Source organism: Panthera tigris, chromosome B1 (assembly GCF_018350195.1).
Source record: "Panthera tigris isolate Pti1 chromosome B1, P.tigris_Pti1_mat1.1, whole genome shotgun sequence".
In the NCBI taxonomy this organism is placed as follows: domain Eukaryota; kingdom Metazoa; phylum Chordata; class Mammalia; order Carnivora; family Felidae; genus Panthera; species Panthera tigris.
Window position 1 is genome coordinate 40,442,759 of NC_056663.1, and position 15,610 is coordinate 40,458,368.

General features: G+C 38.6%; 1 protein-coding gene across 2 annotated transcripts; it reads right to left on the minus strand.

The window, feature by feature from the left end:
* Nucleotides 1-1,449: 1,449 nt before the first annotated feature.
* Nucleotides 1,450-15,609, minus strand: VDAC3 (voltage dependent anion channel 3). Of its 2 annotated transcripts, XM_042983365.1 has the most exons (10): nt 15,299-15,609; nt 12,309-12,377; nt 11,557-11,606; nt 10,362-10,364; nt 8,009-8,161; nt 7,123-7,175; nt 5,324-5,551; nt 3,894-4,044; nt 2,423-2,480; nt 1,450-1,974 (listed from the first exon to the last, which is right to left on the minus strand). In XM_042983365.1, the coding sequence occupies exons 2-10, from the start codon at nt 12,373-12,375 to the stop codon at nt 1,883-1,885; spliced, it is 855 nt and encodes a 284-aa protein (XP_042839299.1). In that variant the 5' UTR covers nt 12,376-12,377; nt 15,299-15,609; the 3' UTR covers nt 1,450-1,882. The 2 variants fall into 2 exon arrangements, with proteins under 2 accessions (XP_042839299.1, XP_042839300.1); XM_042983366.1 differs by lacking the exon at nt 10,362-10,364 and having other exon boundaries at nt 15,299-15,607.
* Nucleotide 15,610: the final 1 nt, after the last annotated feature.

Consider the following 15,610-nt stretch of genomic DNA (forward strand, 5'->3'; position numbering starts at 1 on the left):
ATTGAGTTCTGAAGTGCCTGGGTGGCTCGGTCAGTTAAGTGTCTGACCCTTGGTTTTGGCTCAGGTCATGGTGTCAACAGTTCTTGAGTTCAAGCCCCACGTCTGGCTCCATGCTGTTAGTGCAGAGCCTACTTGGGATTCTCTCTCTCCCTCTCTCTCTGCCCCTCTCCTGCTCACTCACTCAAAAAAAAAAAAAAAAAAAAAAAAAACACCTTAAAAAAATAAATTAAAAAATTGAGTTCTTCCACTGACCTAGTTACATTTCAAGTGCTCAACAGCTACATGTGTCTAATGACTACCATATGAGACAAGGCAGACACATCATTTTCATCATCACAGAAAGATCTACTGGGTAGTGCTGCTATGGAAATATTTATAGAAGTAGACACAAAGATATTCAATGCAGCATTATTTATAAAGCAAAAAACTCAATACAGTAAAAAGGAGAATAGTTCAATAATATCACATTTATAGTCAAGTATAATAAAAAAACATGAGACAGATCTATATGAACAAACATAAAAAGAACTCTGATATGTTAAATTTAAAAGTATATTGTGGGGCGCCTGGCTGGCTCAGTTGGTTGGAACATATTGACTCTCGATCTTAGGGTTCTAAGTTCAAGCCCCACATCACATGCAGAGATTACTTAAAAATAAATAAACAATAAATAAAGTATATTGCAAAACAAGATGTGGATTTTAATATTATATACATATATTTATGTAATCTCTAAAGATACTGAAAAGTATCTGCAAAGATATACATCGAACTGTTAGAAGTCATAGAAGAAAGAGGGACTGGAGAGAGGAATGCAAATTTTCACTTTTAATGTCTAAGCTGAGTGAATTTGTTGCAACCAGCATATACTGTTTTTAAAAAAAGATTTCAAAAAGAGTTCTATTCTTGGAAAGGACAATATTTACCAGTAAGCCCTGAAGATATTCTAATATCTAGCTCTAGCCTACTCATTCCTTTTCCAAACTGGTATCTCCATTTTTGGGTTATCATTTCTCTAGATCCAGTAATCGAAAGCACTTTCCTGAAGCCCTGGGAGGAGCTGCAGACGTGCCTCCGCCTACCAGTGTCCTCCCGACAGCATTTCCCCAACTGTACCCTCCCCTTCGCCCGTCTTTCTGCCCACTCACCACCCCCGCCCCCACTCTTTCTCAGCAGCTTTACTAAACTACCAATATGATCCTGCTTTAGTGCGATAGGAAGCAAGCACCCCAACAAAGGCGTCCAGCAGAACAAAACTGTTTCACTCCTCAGCCTGAGTGCAGAGGAACAGTCAGAGCCGTAAAGACAGATGGAAGGGACAGGCAATAGCACAGACATTCCAGACATACCACTTTAGACCTAAATCCCATCACCTATGAGAGTATTTTTCAAAACAAAACCTATCACACCAAATATAAGAAAACCATCACTAGCAAATCAGATGAGCGATTATGTTCCAAATGTGATGGGTTTATTTTATTTTACTCTGATGCAAAACCAAGGATTCCACTACAGCACAGAGACCAATATATTAAAAGGTCATGAAAAAGTGGTGTGGGACATGCAGGACGTGATGTACAAACTGGAGGATTGGGTCATTTCCTTTGTAACATGACACTACATTGTCGCTGAGGAACACATTTAAAATAACACTGTGGAACTCAACTGAAATGTGGCACAAACATGACAACTTCCAGGCATGCCTTCAAGTACCTCCCTCAGGATGGACTTGCGATCTCTAGTCTTCAGTGTGGGGAGGATTACAATTCTTTGGAAGAATAAAAAGTTCACTTTTGAAATTTCACAGAAGAATTTTAAGGCCAAAACATAGTGGGTTCTCTTCACCTCCAGGGACAAATCGGATGCTTTACTCAAAACCACATTAAGCTTCTAGCTCAAATCCCAACCCAACCTTGTGACCTCCTGCATTGAAGTTCTTTCCATCGATTAAAGCTGATAGGGTCAGTTTGACTCCTAGGAAGAAGAAAACACCACAATCACTCGTAACAAGTATTACAATAAGCTTTTCATTTTCTAGAAACAATGAACATGGGTGGAATCAAGGGCATGGATTGCAGCTGGGTGTAAGAGTTACAAGCATTCAGGTACCACTAAGTCAATAGGGTTACCTATAATCATTTGATCTGCAATGAGCAAAGCACAATCACAGCAAACTTTATTTGGAATTCAGGGTTAAGAATAATGAATGACCAACCAAACTCACAAGCCACAGTGACCCGGTTAGAAATATAGAATTATTTTTTAAACAAAAGCACTTGATCTGCTTTACTTTGTATGAATAACCAATTGTTACACAATGGACTGAATCAACCTACAGTTGATTGTAGGTTTTATAGGTTATTTTCATTATTTTTCCATCATCTCCTACCCCACATCCAATGTTATTAATTCCTTTACTCACCTGGTCGAAGAGTCTGAGTATAACCCAGTCCAATCAGGCTGGCATTATTTACTTTAGCCTAAAAATTAGGAGATGAAATAGAAACAGTTAGAAAACAACCAACTTCATAATATGTAAGTCCAGTACAAGCACCATTTCATGCATCGGATTTCCAAAACTAAAGCACCTTCGGGTCAATCTAGAATTACTGGAACTGAAAATTTAATTAATAAAAATGTAAGTCTCTTCAGTTAATAGGACTGGGAGAGATAGTAGGGACTTTGAGAATGCATGCTTAAAGGCCTCAAACAAATTTTTTAAAACACTGTGCAGCCAGGTGTGTCTGGGTAGCTCAGTTGGTTAAAAGCATCCGACTCTTGTTCAGCTCAGGTCATGATCTCACAGTTTCCTGAGTTCGAGCCCCACATTGAGTCTGCACTGGCAACACGGAGCCTGCTTGGGATTCTCTCTCTCTCTCTCTCTCTCTCTCTCTCTCTCTGCCCCTCCTCCAAAATAAACATTCATAAATGGAGACACCTATTGACTTCCATTTTGATTGTTAGAATAGGAGAGCTTGTTTGGACACAAATACAAATTGTCAGTGTACCACAACCAATTCCAAGTAAATTTCTGCTCCATACTTCAAAAAAAAATTTTTTTAAATGTTTACTTATTTTTGAAAGAGAGAGAGAAACAGAGTGTGAGCAGGGAAGGGACAGAGAGAGGGAGACACAGAATCCTGAGGCAGGCTCCAGACTCTTAGCTGTCAACACAGAGCCGGATGCGGAGCTCAAACTCATGAACCACGAGATCATGACCTGAGCCACAGTTGGACATCTAACCAACTGAGGCACCCAGGCACCCCAATAAACTTAAAATAAATAAATAAATAAAACACTGTGCAGCCAAACACCCTGGTGTACTGAGTTCTTCGAGATGCCAGTTTACAACCTCTGACAGTAGTTAGAACATAAACTCTGGTGAGAGAAGATCTGGGTTCAAATCTTGACAATGCCTCTTACTGTGTGACTTTGGGCAAGTTACCTGACCTCTCCAAGTCTCAGTTCCCTCATCTATAAAATGGGCATGAAGATACTACTCACCACAAGAGTAGCTGGGAGGACTAAATGAGATACTACACATAAAGCCCTTAGTATAGTACCTGAAATTGAAGAGCTCAATTAGTGTCAGTATTAATAAGAATTACTAAGAGCCACAGGAATAGTAATCAAATCCCATGAATTTACAGATAGGAAAATTTTGAGGCCAAAGAGATAAAAATGACTTGAGAAGGTCAGACAACAGCCAAATACAGGAGGAACTAGGACTAGAACCCACATTCCAGGACGTGAGGTGTGATACTCTTCTCACTACACAATGAGCGTCTCACTAAAGTTAATGGAGAACATGTGTACAACAACCATCTCACAACATTCATTTACAACTCAGATGAAACCCTAAGAGTAGATCCAATCTCGTAGCACATTCTTACAGATAGAGAAGTTCTACAGTCCAGCTTGTATTTAGCAGCGATGCCAAAACGGGTATTGTTACTGCCAGCCGTCCAAGCAAGGTTTATTGATGTTTCAATCTTCTCATTAACCTTCTGGTAGATAGACCCTCCAAATTCAGTGCCGTCATTCCTATTTTCATGATATAAGAAAAAGTCATAAACATCTAGCTAGTACCACTCTTATGACATGGAAAAAATTCTAAGACTATCTGGACAAGGATCTCACTTTGCAACTACCTATTTTCAGCAAACTTCTAGTATAAATGACTACCAAACAAAACAAGGAACTAAATCCAGTTACGTAATTTATAACCATCTGATTAAAATGTAGTTAACATCTGATTCATTTACTCAGCTCCTCCATACGAATTTTTTAGACAAAATTCAATTATGAAGGCAGACGCCTCTAGTAAATATGATCTATAAGTCTTTGAGATGTTCAAAGAATTTAGAGACCTAAAAGTGGAGTTCAATAAGGATTCTGCAAAATAAATAACAAGAAGAAAGCCAATTTTGAACTTCATCTGAGACACAATCCTAGCATCAGAAAGCACCCCAAACACAATACCTAGGGTGTATTTCTCTAGAGAAGTGCCTACATTATTGCTTCAAAGCATCCCAGAACTTGGTCCCTACTTTCCATGGTTTTCCTAATACTGCTTCATCAATTTTAATGCCACTGTCTATACCATTGCTTCACTTTATTTCAGTGAACTGGAATATCTAGTGAAGGGCAATCTATACCACTTGAAAAACACCTAGCTTATCCTTTGCTTTTTCTTCCTGGAATAGTACAGTGCCCAGTAGGCCAAGACATTAAATACAATTTAAAAATTCAAATTCATTTAACCAACAGGATGCAGCCTACAGAATTGAATCCAGGATTGCTTTGAGGACTTCTGCTTCTTCTGAATGCAACAGGGGTGGCTGGGTTCTGACCGTGAGTACCTAAAACCTCAAAAGAATTACTGGGGATGTTCCAGAATGCTCAGGTCAACTGAGTGGTTGCTCTTCATGATCCAAATAACAGATCTACTTCCAGATACTGACAAGCTAAGTAGGGCACTAGAGGAAGCAGAAGAGTCTCCAAAGGATCCCTTTTATCAGGAGGTGACCACATCCTGGGCTCTCTCCAACCCAGTGGTTCTTGTATAGATTCTAGACCTTCCTAAAGTTTGGGGTACAGGCTGAGAGGCCAGTTACTATCAGCAGCACAGCACAATGCACCAAGTGCCCTAACCTCTGGCAATGTTTTGCTGACTAGGAAAATTAGTACAGTGAGGCTGGATGTCCACCAAAGCACATTAAATGCAGGTACCTCATTTCTAACTTTCTCAGCATGTTAATGGCTACCATCTTTTTGGGCAACTGCACTAGTACTAAAGGAGGAGTGAATTATAAACACTCACACATGAGTGTGCAGCTGGAAGTCTGCGGCCTTGTAACCCAGAGCGAAATTATTCTGTGACAGTTTGGATTTGGCTGTGTCGAAACTCATCTGATAGCCAGCAAGCCAACCTTCAAAGGCTAACACAGCCCAGCCATAGATGGTTGGTCCAGAAAAATCTATATCAACATTGCTGCCGAGACTGAAACATTCCCGCTTATAGGAGGCCTTCAATTTTCCACTCTTCTTTCTGTAAACAGACAAATAAAAACAACACAATGAAAACAACATGAGTTTCTACTACTGTCTAGAAATCTTTAGAGTAAGAAAGATCCCCTCCTTCCCCCAGTGTAAATATTATTTTGGTAGATGGTATACATATAGTAAAATTTCAAATGACTTAGCTCTACAAATATAATTTTGTTAGGATTATAAATACATATACCATTTTTATCTACTCTTCACTGTAAGTACAAATGATAGGATATTTCATGATTAATTTCACAAAGGCATTAACAAAAGTCTAAAAAGGAATAAGATATTTCAGTACCGAATTAATAATCTGAATACATATGTATTCATGAGAAGCCAAATTTCTTTAAATGTTTTTAAATGCCCAAATGCTATAAAACGTAACACCCGACACACTTAACTTCTCAAAAAGAAGTGTTATTTTTTTTTTTTAAGGGTAGAGTGCTTTAGTAAGCATATTTATTTTCCTTAAGGTGAGTGTTTTCTCCCTGGACAATAAATATCAGATGGATGGATGGAAGAGAAGTATACATTTTTGAAGGACAGTACCGAAAACAAGAAATTGGTTCTTTTTTAAAAAAAAAATTTTTTTTTTAACGTTTATTTATTACTGAAAGACAGAGAGAGACAGAGCATGAGTGGGGAAGGGGCAGAGAGAGAGGGAGAGACACAGAATCTGAAGCAGGCTCCAGGCTCTGAGCTGTCAGCACAGAGCCTGACACAGGGCTCGAACTCACAAACTGCGAGATCATGACCTGAGCCGAAGTCAGACACTTAACCGACTGAGCCACCCAGGCGCCCCAAGAAATTGGTTCTTAATAATCCTGTCATCTTCTAAGCAGGCTTCTTCTGAGAGTATTTACCTGGAAGATAACTGAACTGTGTGGCAGGAATGACACACATGCTGTCACAGCTGAGGAAAAATGTCATCCTGCCTTTATCTAGCAGCGGCCCATAGGAAACAACACCATGCCCATTTTTCAGATGAAGAAACTGGGGCAGAGAAGCTGGGGGATTTTTAAAGGACAAGAAAGCACATCAGTAGCAGAACTACTGTTTATAGTGTTCCAACGCCCGGAGATTACAGTTATTCTTAGGAAATTAACTTCTCAGCAAAATACTACATCCATCAATCTTTAGAAGAGCTTAAGAAATATCTAGTCTCAGGGTGCCTGGTTGGCTCAATTGGTAAAGTATGTGATTCTTGGTCTTGGGGTTATGAGTCAGAGCCTCAGGTTTGGTGTAGAGATTACTTAAAAATAAAATATTTTAGAAAAAAAAGAAAGAAAAGATCTAGTCTCAAGCCCGTCTATAGCCTAAATTTTTCCTACTATGTGCCTCCTTGGACCAGCTTTATATTTTTGTTCATCTGTTCAATTTTCAAATCAAAACTTTACTCTGCTTCAAGGGAGTCCTCCTTTCTCTTTAGTACATACACAAGGTCTCTGGGGTTCCTAAAAGCAACCTCCTACGTTCTCCCTGCACCTAAACTTTTCATTGCAATTCCCTGTTCTAAAGCTCTCTATCTCTACAGACTACAAAAACAGAAAATGGGGTTTGGATAATTACCCTGTGTTCGGTACAAATATGGTATCAAGAGTCAGTTTCAACCCTTCAGCCAACTGAAAAATAAAGATTTAAAACGAACAATTAGTAATTTTCTATTCTTCTTTTGACCTAAGAAAACAATTCTAAAGTTTTATCTAACTTCCAAACAAAAAAAGTCATTAAAGAAAGCCAAATATTAAATTATTTAATAAATTACCTCTTTATTCTTCCCTGTCTCCTTCCCCTGTCCCCTTATTCCCAGGCTTCATCATGATTCTCTCACCAAAATACAGGTTTAAGTTGTAGGTCAAATCTATTACAGCCAATAACATTAATTGCAATAAAAAAAAAATTCCAATACAACCAAATAATCTTGATACACTCTTAAAATTACTGTAATGAGATAACCTGACATTTAACAAGCCAACCTAAGTAATTTATTCAGCTATACATATATATTACTGATACATGATGATGTTCATATAGACATACCTCAAAAAATAGTGTCCTGTACAAAGCAAATATTTGTATGTGACAAATATCTGCTGATAAATTTTTCTCTTTAGAAACATTACAGAAGTTAGAAACATTTTTCTACGGAGCCAATTTTGCAATGATTACAAAATAAAATCAAACAAAATCACTATAAATAGTCTAGTTTACCAGGAGAGGCTCAGTTATAAGTGGAACTGGTCAGAACCAAGATGTAATGTGATAATTATGTACTCACAAACAATGCTTCACTTTCTAGAAATGTAAAATATACCAGAGAAGGCCACATGCAGAGAAAAAAATATGGCTACTATATAGGTTATAAGATCTCATTCATGTTGTATTTGGGGTTTATAGATCATTTTATCTGCAAGATAAATTTAACCTAAAAGTAATTTCTAATGCTTTCTTTTACCTTATTCTCCAAAGAGATTTCTGTTCCAAGAGTGTTATCTGTGTTCCATTTCTGAGTGAAGGTAAGTCCATAGTTACAGACCTTATATTTGGTCTCTAGGTTGCCTGACGCTTTTCCTGTATCAGTGTAAGCATGACCAGAAGTAGAAAATTCCTGATAAGCAAGAAAAATAATTACTTTAAAAACAGCTCATCAAACAAAAAATACTCATTTCAGAAAGTGGTGTTCAATGCATCGGAAACCAATATAGTTTACTTTTTATCATAACTTATTTCCTGCTTTCCTTCTTTCCTATTTCTAAAGTTTAACGAGTTTCAGATCTTTCCATTATTCCACCTCTCTTATTGATATTTCTTGTCCAATATACTCTCTTACTAAAATGGAAATCTTAAACTCTCTTTTTTAGAAAAGAAATATCTTGGGGCACCTGGATGGCTTAGTTGGTTAAGCGTCCGACTCTTGATTTTGGCTCAAGTCATAGTCTCAGGTTCTTAAGTCCAAGTCCCACATCGGGCTCCGTGCTGACAGCGTGGAGCCTGCTTGGGATTCTCTCTTGCCCTCTCTGCCCCTCCCCTGTTCAAGTGCATGTGCCCCTGGTCTCTCTCAAAATAAATTTAAAAAATAATAAAAATAAAAGAGAAATATCTTTACTGAAAATAAATTCCTTTACCAAAAACACAAAAATATTAAATCTTGAACATTTTACTTTCATGACCTGAAAACGCTTATTCATTCTCTATCATATGTTTCAAACTATTAGTTAATTTTAACGTCCTTAAAAATCCCCAAACACTAGAAAGGACTACCCTATCCTCTTCAATAGAGTCAAAACTTCATTGCATCAAAATAATTGTTTTTAATTTTTACTGTGGTAAAATATACCTAATTTACCATTTTTAAGTGTGCAGTTCGGTGGCATTATTAAGTACATTCACACTGTTATGAAAACTTTATTGCTTTGGTCCACAAAGCTATCATATCTGTAAGGGGCTCCTGGATGGCTCAGTCGGTTAAGTGTCCAACTTCAGCTCAGGTCATGATCTCTTGGCTCAGGTCATGATCTCACAGTTTGTGAAATCGAGCCCCACATTGGGCTCTGTGCTGACAGCTCAGAGCCTGGAGCCTGCTTCAGATTCTGTGTCTCCCTCTCTCTCTGTCCCTCCCCTGCTCACGTTCTGTCTCTCTCAAAAATAGATAAACATTAAAAAAAAAATTTTTTTTTAACTATCTGTAAAACTTTCGGTATAAACAATTTCAATATTTGTAAGTATGTACCCATTTTTCACAACAAAATGCAATGTTATAACTTGTCCCTTTTTCTCCCTTTTCCTCATCTACCTTTTAAAGTGTTTTCTATCAAATAGTTACTATGAACATCTTGAAATATATCTTCCTCCCTCAGTAGGTGTCCTTTCAGTCATATGACAATGAGCAATAGGAAATAGATCTCCTTCTAAAAGGAAGCAAACAGTCAACACCTGTCACTGACAATCTATGAACTGTCGAGAAAAAAACCTTCTGATTGGCCCTGTTTTTAGAGCGCATTTCTGAAATACTGCCAACAGTAATGAAATGCTGCCAGCCCTGAGCAGTTCTGTTTCACTGCCTGCAATATGAATCCTCCCTTTACCAAATACCCTGCTCCCCACATCTAGTTCTACAGGCTGATGAGACAACTGGGAAACTATGATCTGTTTATCAACACCACGCAGGAAGTTTTCCAAGAGAGTATCATGCTGCACATTTTAGGGCAAGGTCTCAGTACAAAATGACAAAACACTAGTCATGTTTAGAAGTCTACACAATTATTTAATGTGACTGTTGCTTTTTTTCAGTAGATCCAGCTACCCAGTGTTTTCTTTTTTACATACACCTCTCCTAAACTTGAAAGTATAGCAAATATAAACCTCAATTTTAGTGTTAGAAAAACTTCACACACAAACCTACGGTAAAAGTGTATTTAGTCTACATTTTTTCCCTGTTTATCATCATCATTTCTTACTTTGAAAGTCTCTCAAAAGTCTAAAATACCAGATGTACAAATCTCAAAGAAAAGGGCAGAATTTTTCTAAGTTAAAAAATTAGCATTGGCTTACAACTGCTTCAGTTTTTCTCTAATTTCATCATTAGAAGGAACAGTGCAAAATACATTTATAACATGCATTTAACATCTACAGCTCTATAATAAATAAGCAACAAAACTACCACAAAAATGCTACTGTTAAATAGATGCCATATATTAAGTACAATCTGATATCTGATTGGAGCAATGGATGAAATTTATCCTAAATCAATACCAGAGACCAAAAGCAGTCATAAAAACAAGCACACAAATATGCTCTGTTTTTCTTACCATCTGAATGAACAGTCCCACACCACAGCAGCATGAAAGGGAGATAAAATTTTAGTCGATGATTTTTGCAACACAAACCTAATTTGAGCAAATTCTGAAACCCTATTCAAAGTGAGTATAATTTTTCCATTTTAACAGAATCATATAACAACATGCCCATCCTAGTAGGCAGCTGCATATATATTTATTTACCACTAGAAAACCCAGGAAAAAAATGATGGTGACAAACCAGGATTACATGGAGTATGAGACAAAGTATCATATGAATTCCACATGCCTCTAGCCCTTTTAACTAAATCATTCTATCCAGAAATAAAATTCGCACTGGTTTCAATAGGTAAATACTAAAAAGAGATGCTGCCACTGAGGAGACATCAGAAAATGAGGTGAATGTAAAGCTAATTCATTTGCCAGATTTACTGAATAAAAGTTCTGGTTAATAACACTTTGAAAATATGCCTATATCCTTTCCTATATAAATAACTTCCAGTAAAAAAGACTTTATGAACATCAATAAATACAGTAGATTAATCCTCTATATGCATTTTATTTCTACATTTGTTTTGACTAATCATGAAGGGATAGAGGCTAAAGTTAATTTGTTTTTGTAAGAGGGCAATAAAACTTGCATAAACTCATTATAATGAAAGTATTTAGTAGCCATACACATACTCATGAAAGTATAAAGATGTGATATATGTCCAAAATACATATATATTTTATGTCCTGAGAGTAAGATTCAGCATATTCTTATTATGGCAAACACAAAGGACCTCCCCCAAAATTCAACCTGGATTGTCTATGGGCTACAGGGAAGATGCTCACTGAAATCTGAGATTATGACAAAACTGTAGGTAAGATAGCATAGGACCAAATGTATGCTGATTCACACAACTAGACTAAACACTTTTAAACAGGTTCCTTTAGGTTAATTATGCTACATCTATTAAAAATATATTGGGGTGGGGGCAGGGTGGCTCAGTCAGTTAAGTGTCCAACTCTTGATTTCAGCTTAGGTCATGATTTCAAGTTCATGAGATCAAGCACTGTGTCAGGCTCTGCGCTGACAGCACGGAACCTGCTTGGGATTCTCTCTCTCTGCCCCTACCCTGCTTGCGCTATGTTTAAAAATATATATATCTGTATCTATATCTATCTATTTGTCTATCTATCTATCTATGTCTTGGGTACTTACCACTCCACTACAAGACTTGGTTCTCAGGTCTATTTTGACCATGCCAAATCCTAGACACACACAAAAACACATTAATGTATAAAATGTGACATTCGCTCCAGTTTTTACAACTTAGAAATTATGAAAATGGTCCTTCCATATGGAAAATACACAGTATTCCTATTAGGTGAGAGTTCCATAAAAACAATTATAATGAACTAAGTATAATTTTTAAGCCCTCAAAGAATAAAAATTATCAAAAAGTGTTATGCTTATAAAAGTATAAACTTAAATAACTATACTAATTAATAAGAAAAATCAAATGTATATAACAAAAATTAAAAATTTAAAGATTAAATTTTAAAAACTAAAAATAAATGTCCATTTGGAATCAAAGAATGTTACTCCAAAGAAGTCAAAAGTTGTGTCTTCACACTCATGAAAATTAGAAGGAGGAAAAATGTAGTCCCCACTTTAATTTTCCCCAGGGCTAGCCAGGAGAGACATAAGTATTACAGATTTATATTACTTCATCTTACAGCTAACATTAAATATGCATAATATATGCATGTGTATATGTATATAATAGCTTTTAATGCTTGTAAGGGACTCTACCTCTAAAGAGTCAAGTCTAATAACCTGTTGACAGTTATCCCCTTAAATCTTATAAAGTAGATTAATGTTAACCTTATCTTACTAGCACTATCTTGCATATAGTAAGCATTCAACACCAACCGTTACCCAAAATTGGAAATTTACAGTAGCATTCTTACCGTATCCTTTGTTGAAGACATCCTTGGCGGCCTTTCCTAGGTCACAGTAAGTTGGTGTGTTACACATATCTTATAAAGAAAAATGAGGACAAAGGAATAAAAATAACCATTTAGTATTTATTCACCCACAGTCCTCGTATTTAGTCCTGTGAGAAGAGGTATACACTTTTCCTTTGCATCATTAAGGCTTATACCCTAATGCAAGCAAAGTTAGGAGAAGGCATTCTGCTCCTTTACAAAGAACTTTTCAGAACACTGGAGAATAAAAGGGTTTTTTCATGCAATTCACAGAGGTCATCTTTCTGACTGCATTTCAAAGAAAAGAAATTTCTCACAGGCTGAAGGAGATGCTGTGTTAAATTGGATTTTATAATATATGTATTATATTATATATATTTTATATATGACATATAAAATAAAGCCTAAGAGCTACATAAAGTGACAAGGTAAAATTGTTTTAAAGAACTGTAAGAACAGATGCATTAAAAATCTTCAAGGTGAACAAATGTTCACCACTCTGAATTTGCCACTCTGAAATTCAGCTCTTAAAATAAGAATTACCACACTAATTGAAATGTATTCTTCCAGAATATGTCCTCTCTCAAAGCTTTTAAAAATAAAATTATATAGGGGCGACTGGGTGGCTCAGTCGGTTAAGTATTTGACTTTCGATTTCTGCTCAGGTCATGATCTCGTGACTGGTAGGATCCAGCGCCATGTCGGGCTCCGCACTGAGCATGGAGCCTGGTTGGGATTTTCTCTCCGTCTCTCTCTGCCTCTCTTTTCCTCTCTCAAAATAAATAAATAAACATTAAAAAAAGGTAACAAAATTGTAACAACAACAAAAATATATAATCTTACCCGTTAACTAGACACGGGATAAATTTCACCGGCAATAATTCTGCTTACCAAAAACTGGTGTATGCTCTGAAGTTAAAGTCTTCAAAAATCTTTCCCCTTGGCTGATTTTTTCATCTTGGCTGCTCGGTATTCCTCAGCTTTTCTATTGCCAACATGGCCCTCACATTAAAGTTCTCAGAAGCGCTATCAACACCGATAAGCATACCACTCCTTTGCCCTCTTTATATAATGGGAACTCTTTTCCTGCAGCAGCCTCAACAACTATGTCTAACCACTTGTAGAACCATCTCATCTCAAGCAGTCCCATTAGCCCAATTAATAGGCCCAAAAAATCCAGAGCACCAGCTAGCCCATGCAATTACTAACTATGCCTGAACTAGCAACACATTCAAACTAATAATTATTTATATTTATCCTGGCTCTTAATCTGCCCTCCTGCTAAGTTTCTGCCTATACCATATCTGAACACAATATACACATGATGCACTTTTTAATTGTGAATTCATTTAAAATTTGTTCCTTAACCTAAACCTGTCAAATATGAAGATAATATATGTTAAGAAGGAAGAGTACAATATAAAAAATATGTATGTGTGTGTGTGTGTGTGTATATATATATATATATATATATATATATATATATATACAGAGAGAGAGAGAGAGAGAGGGAGAGAGAGAGGGAGAGAGAGGGAGAGAAAGAGAGAGGGAGAGAAAGAGAGAGGGAGAGAAAGAGAGAGGGAGAGAGAGAAGGGGAGACAGAGGGAGAGAGAAGGGGAGACAGAGGGAGAGAGAGAGGGAGAGAGAGGGAGGGAGAGAGAGGGAGGGAGAGAGAGAGAGAGAGAGAGAGAGAGAGGGAGAGAGATAGGGAGAGAGAGAGGGAGAGAGAGAGGGAGAGAGAGAGGGAGAGAGAGAGGGAGAGAGAGAGTACATACAGTAAAGGGGAAAGAGTCAGTATAAATATACTGACTCATACCATAATAAAACTTTGTTCTAAACCACAGTGTTTCAGAGTCCACTTCCAGGGCAATTATTTTTACAATTCAATTCCTTGCATTTAAATGATTGATCCTAGACTATTTACACATTGCCAATTGCAATTTGATATTACTCTTTATTATTTCCGTGGATGCTGGTATCTGTTGGAACTTTTCCGAAGTCTAAATTTGGGGAGGTAAGTATAGAAACGCAGACACTATATATTCAAACAGAAATGTTAAGGCTCTACATAGTCTGGATTTTCATCTCCTGACAAGAGAAAAGATACACTTAAATGTTTAGAAACATCCATCTAATTACAGTCTTTTAGAATTTTGCTTTACTGCCAGACACTTTGCAAGGAGTGTAGCCGGTTTAGTTTACTAACTGATCTCAATTCTGCCTAGTTCAAGCTTACTTTTTCAGGCCTATGATTCTGATGGGTAATGCACTGCTGGTATGATCAAGCAAAAAATCGATAAGATACAGAGACTTCACGATACTCGGGAGTAAAGCTATCATTACATATTTCTATTGGCTCTACAAAATGCGCTTGTCGTTTGTTGGCATGCACAACGTACGGGTTTGCTTTAGATGCGGGGGGGGGGGCGTTAATTAGGTAATACTGCTTTACACAATTACTAATTTGACAGTAAAGAGCCCCTTTTGTTCCTCGTTTCGCCTTTTTCAGTTGCACGTATGACATCCTCTCTGGCGGTAAGGAGTATGAGAGCTCCCCTGATAGTGGACAATTCCAGAGAGGAAGCTGGGGACGGGGTTGGGGGGTTGGGGGATGGGGTTGGGGTTCGAAGATCCAACTTCCCTAGAAACCAACCTCCTTTCTGGCCTGACGCCTGGAAAGAAAAGTCCTGTGGGCCCACCAGGCGTTGACAGGGTCGCGGCTCGGCGTTCCGAGCGCCACTCCCCACGCCGGGGCTGCGGCTCCATCACCTGAGGCGGCCAGGGGAGCAAGGTCCTCTCTGCCCTCCGCGGCCCAACCGGGCCCGCACCCCATTAGGCTCCTCTCTCCCTTCCGAGCCCTCCGTTAGGCCCGCCTCTCACCGGGTCCCCAGCTCTGTGGCGGGCCACCACCCACCCCCGCCAGGCCCCGCTCCGCCGCCGGCTGCCCGGCCCACAGCGTCGGCTCTCCTCACCTCCAACCAGAGGACCGGTCTCCGCTCCGCCAGGGCAACGCTGAAGGTCTTCTTCAAACCAACGCCGTCCGCGCCTGCGCGGCCTCACACTCCCCGCGGCGCCTGCGCGCCCCTAGCCGCCCCCACCCGCACGGCGTTTGCGCCGTAGTGTCGCGCCGGGTCGCGCGCCGGGGGTCTGAGTGCGGAGAGGAACAGCTGGGACAAACCCAACTGTCTGGCTCCGTGTGCGCGCGTGCGCGGGACGGCCCGGCGCGCAGGTGGCAGGGGCGGGAGTTGATGTAGGCGAAGACGCTTTGGGGACCGCACCTTTGT

Coding starts and splice junctions, on each gene's coding strand:
- VDAC3 (XM_042983365.1), bottom strand. CDS start 12,375: ATGTGTAACACACCAACTTACTGTGACCTAGGAAAGGCCGCCAAGGAT. Junction 11,607..12,308: donor TGTCTTCAACAAAGGATACG/GTAAGAATGCTA, acceptor GTGTGTGTCTAG/GATTTGGCATGGTCAAAATA. Junction 7,176..8,008: donor AAATCTCTTTGGAGAATAAG/GTAAAAGAAAGC, acceptor TTTATTTTTCAG/TTGGCTGAAGGGTTGAAACT.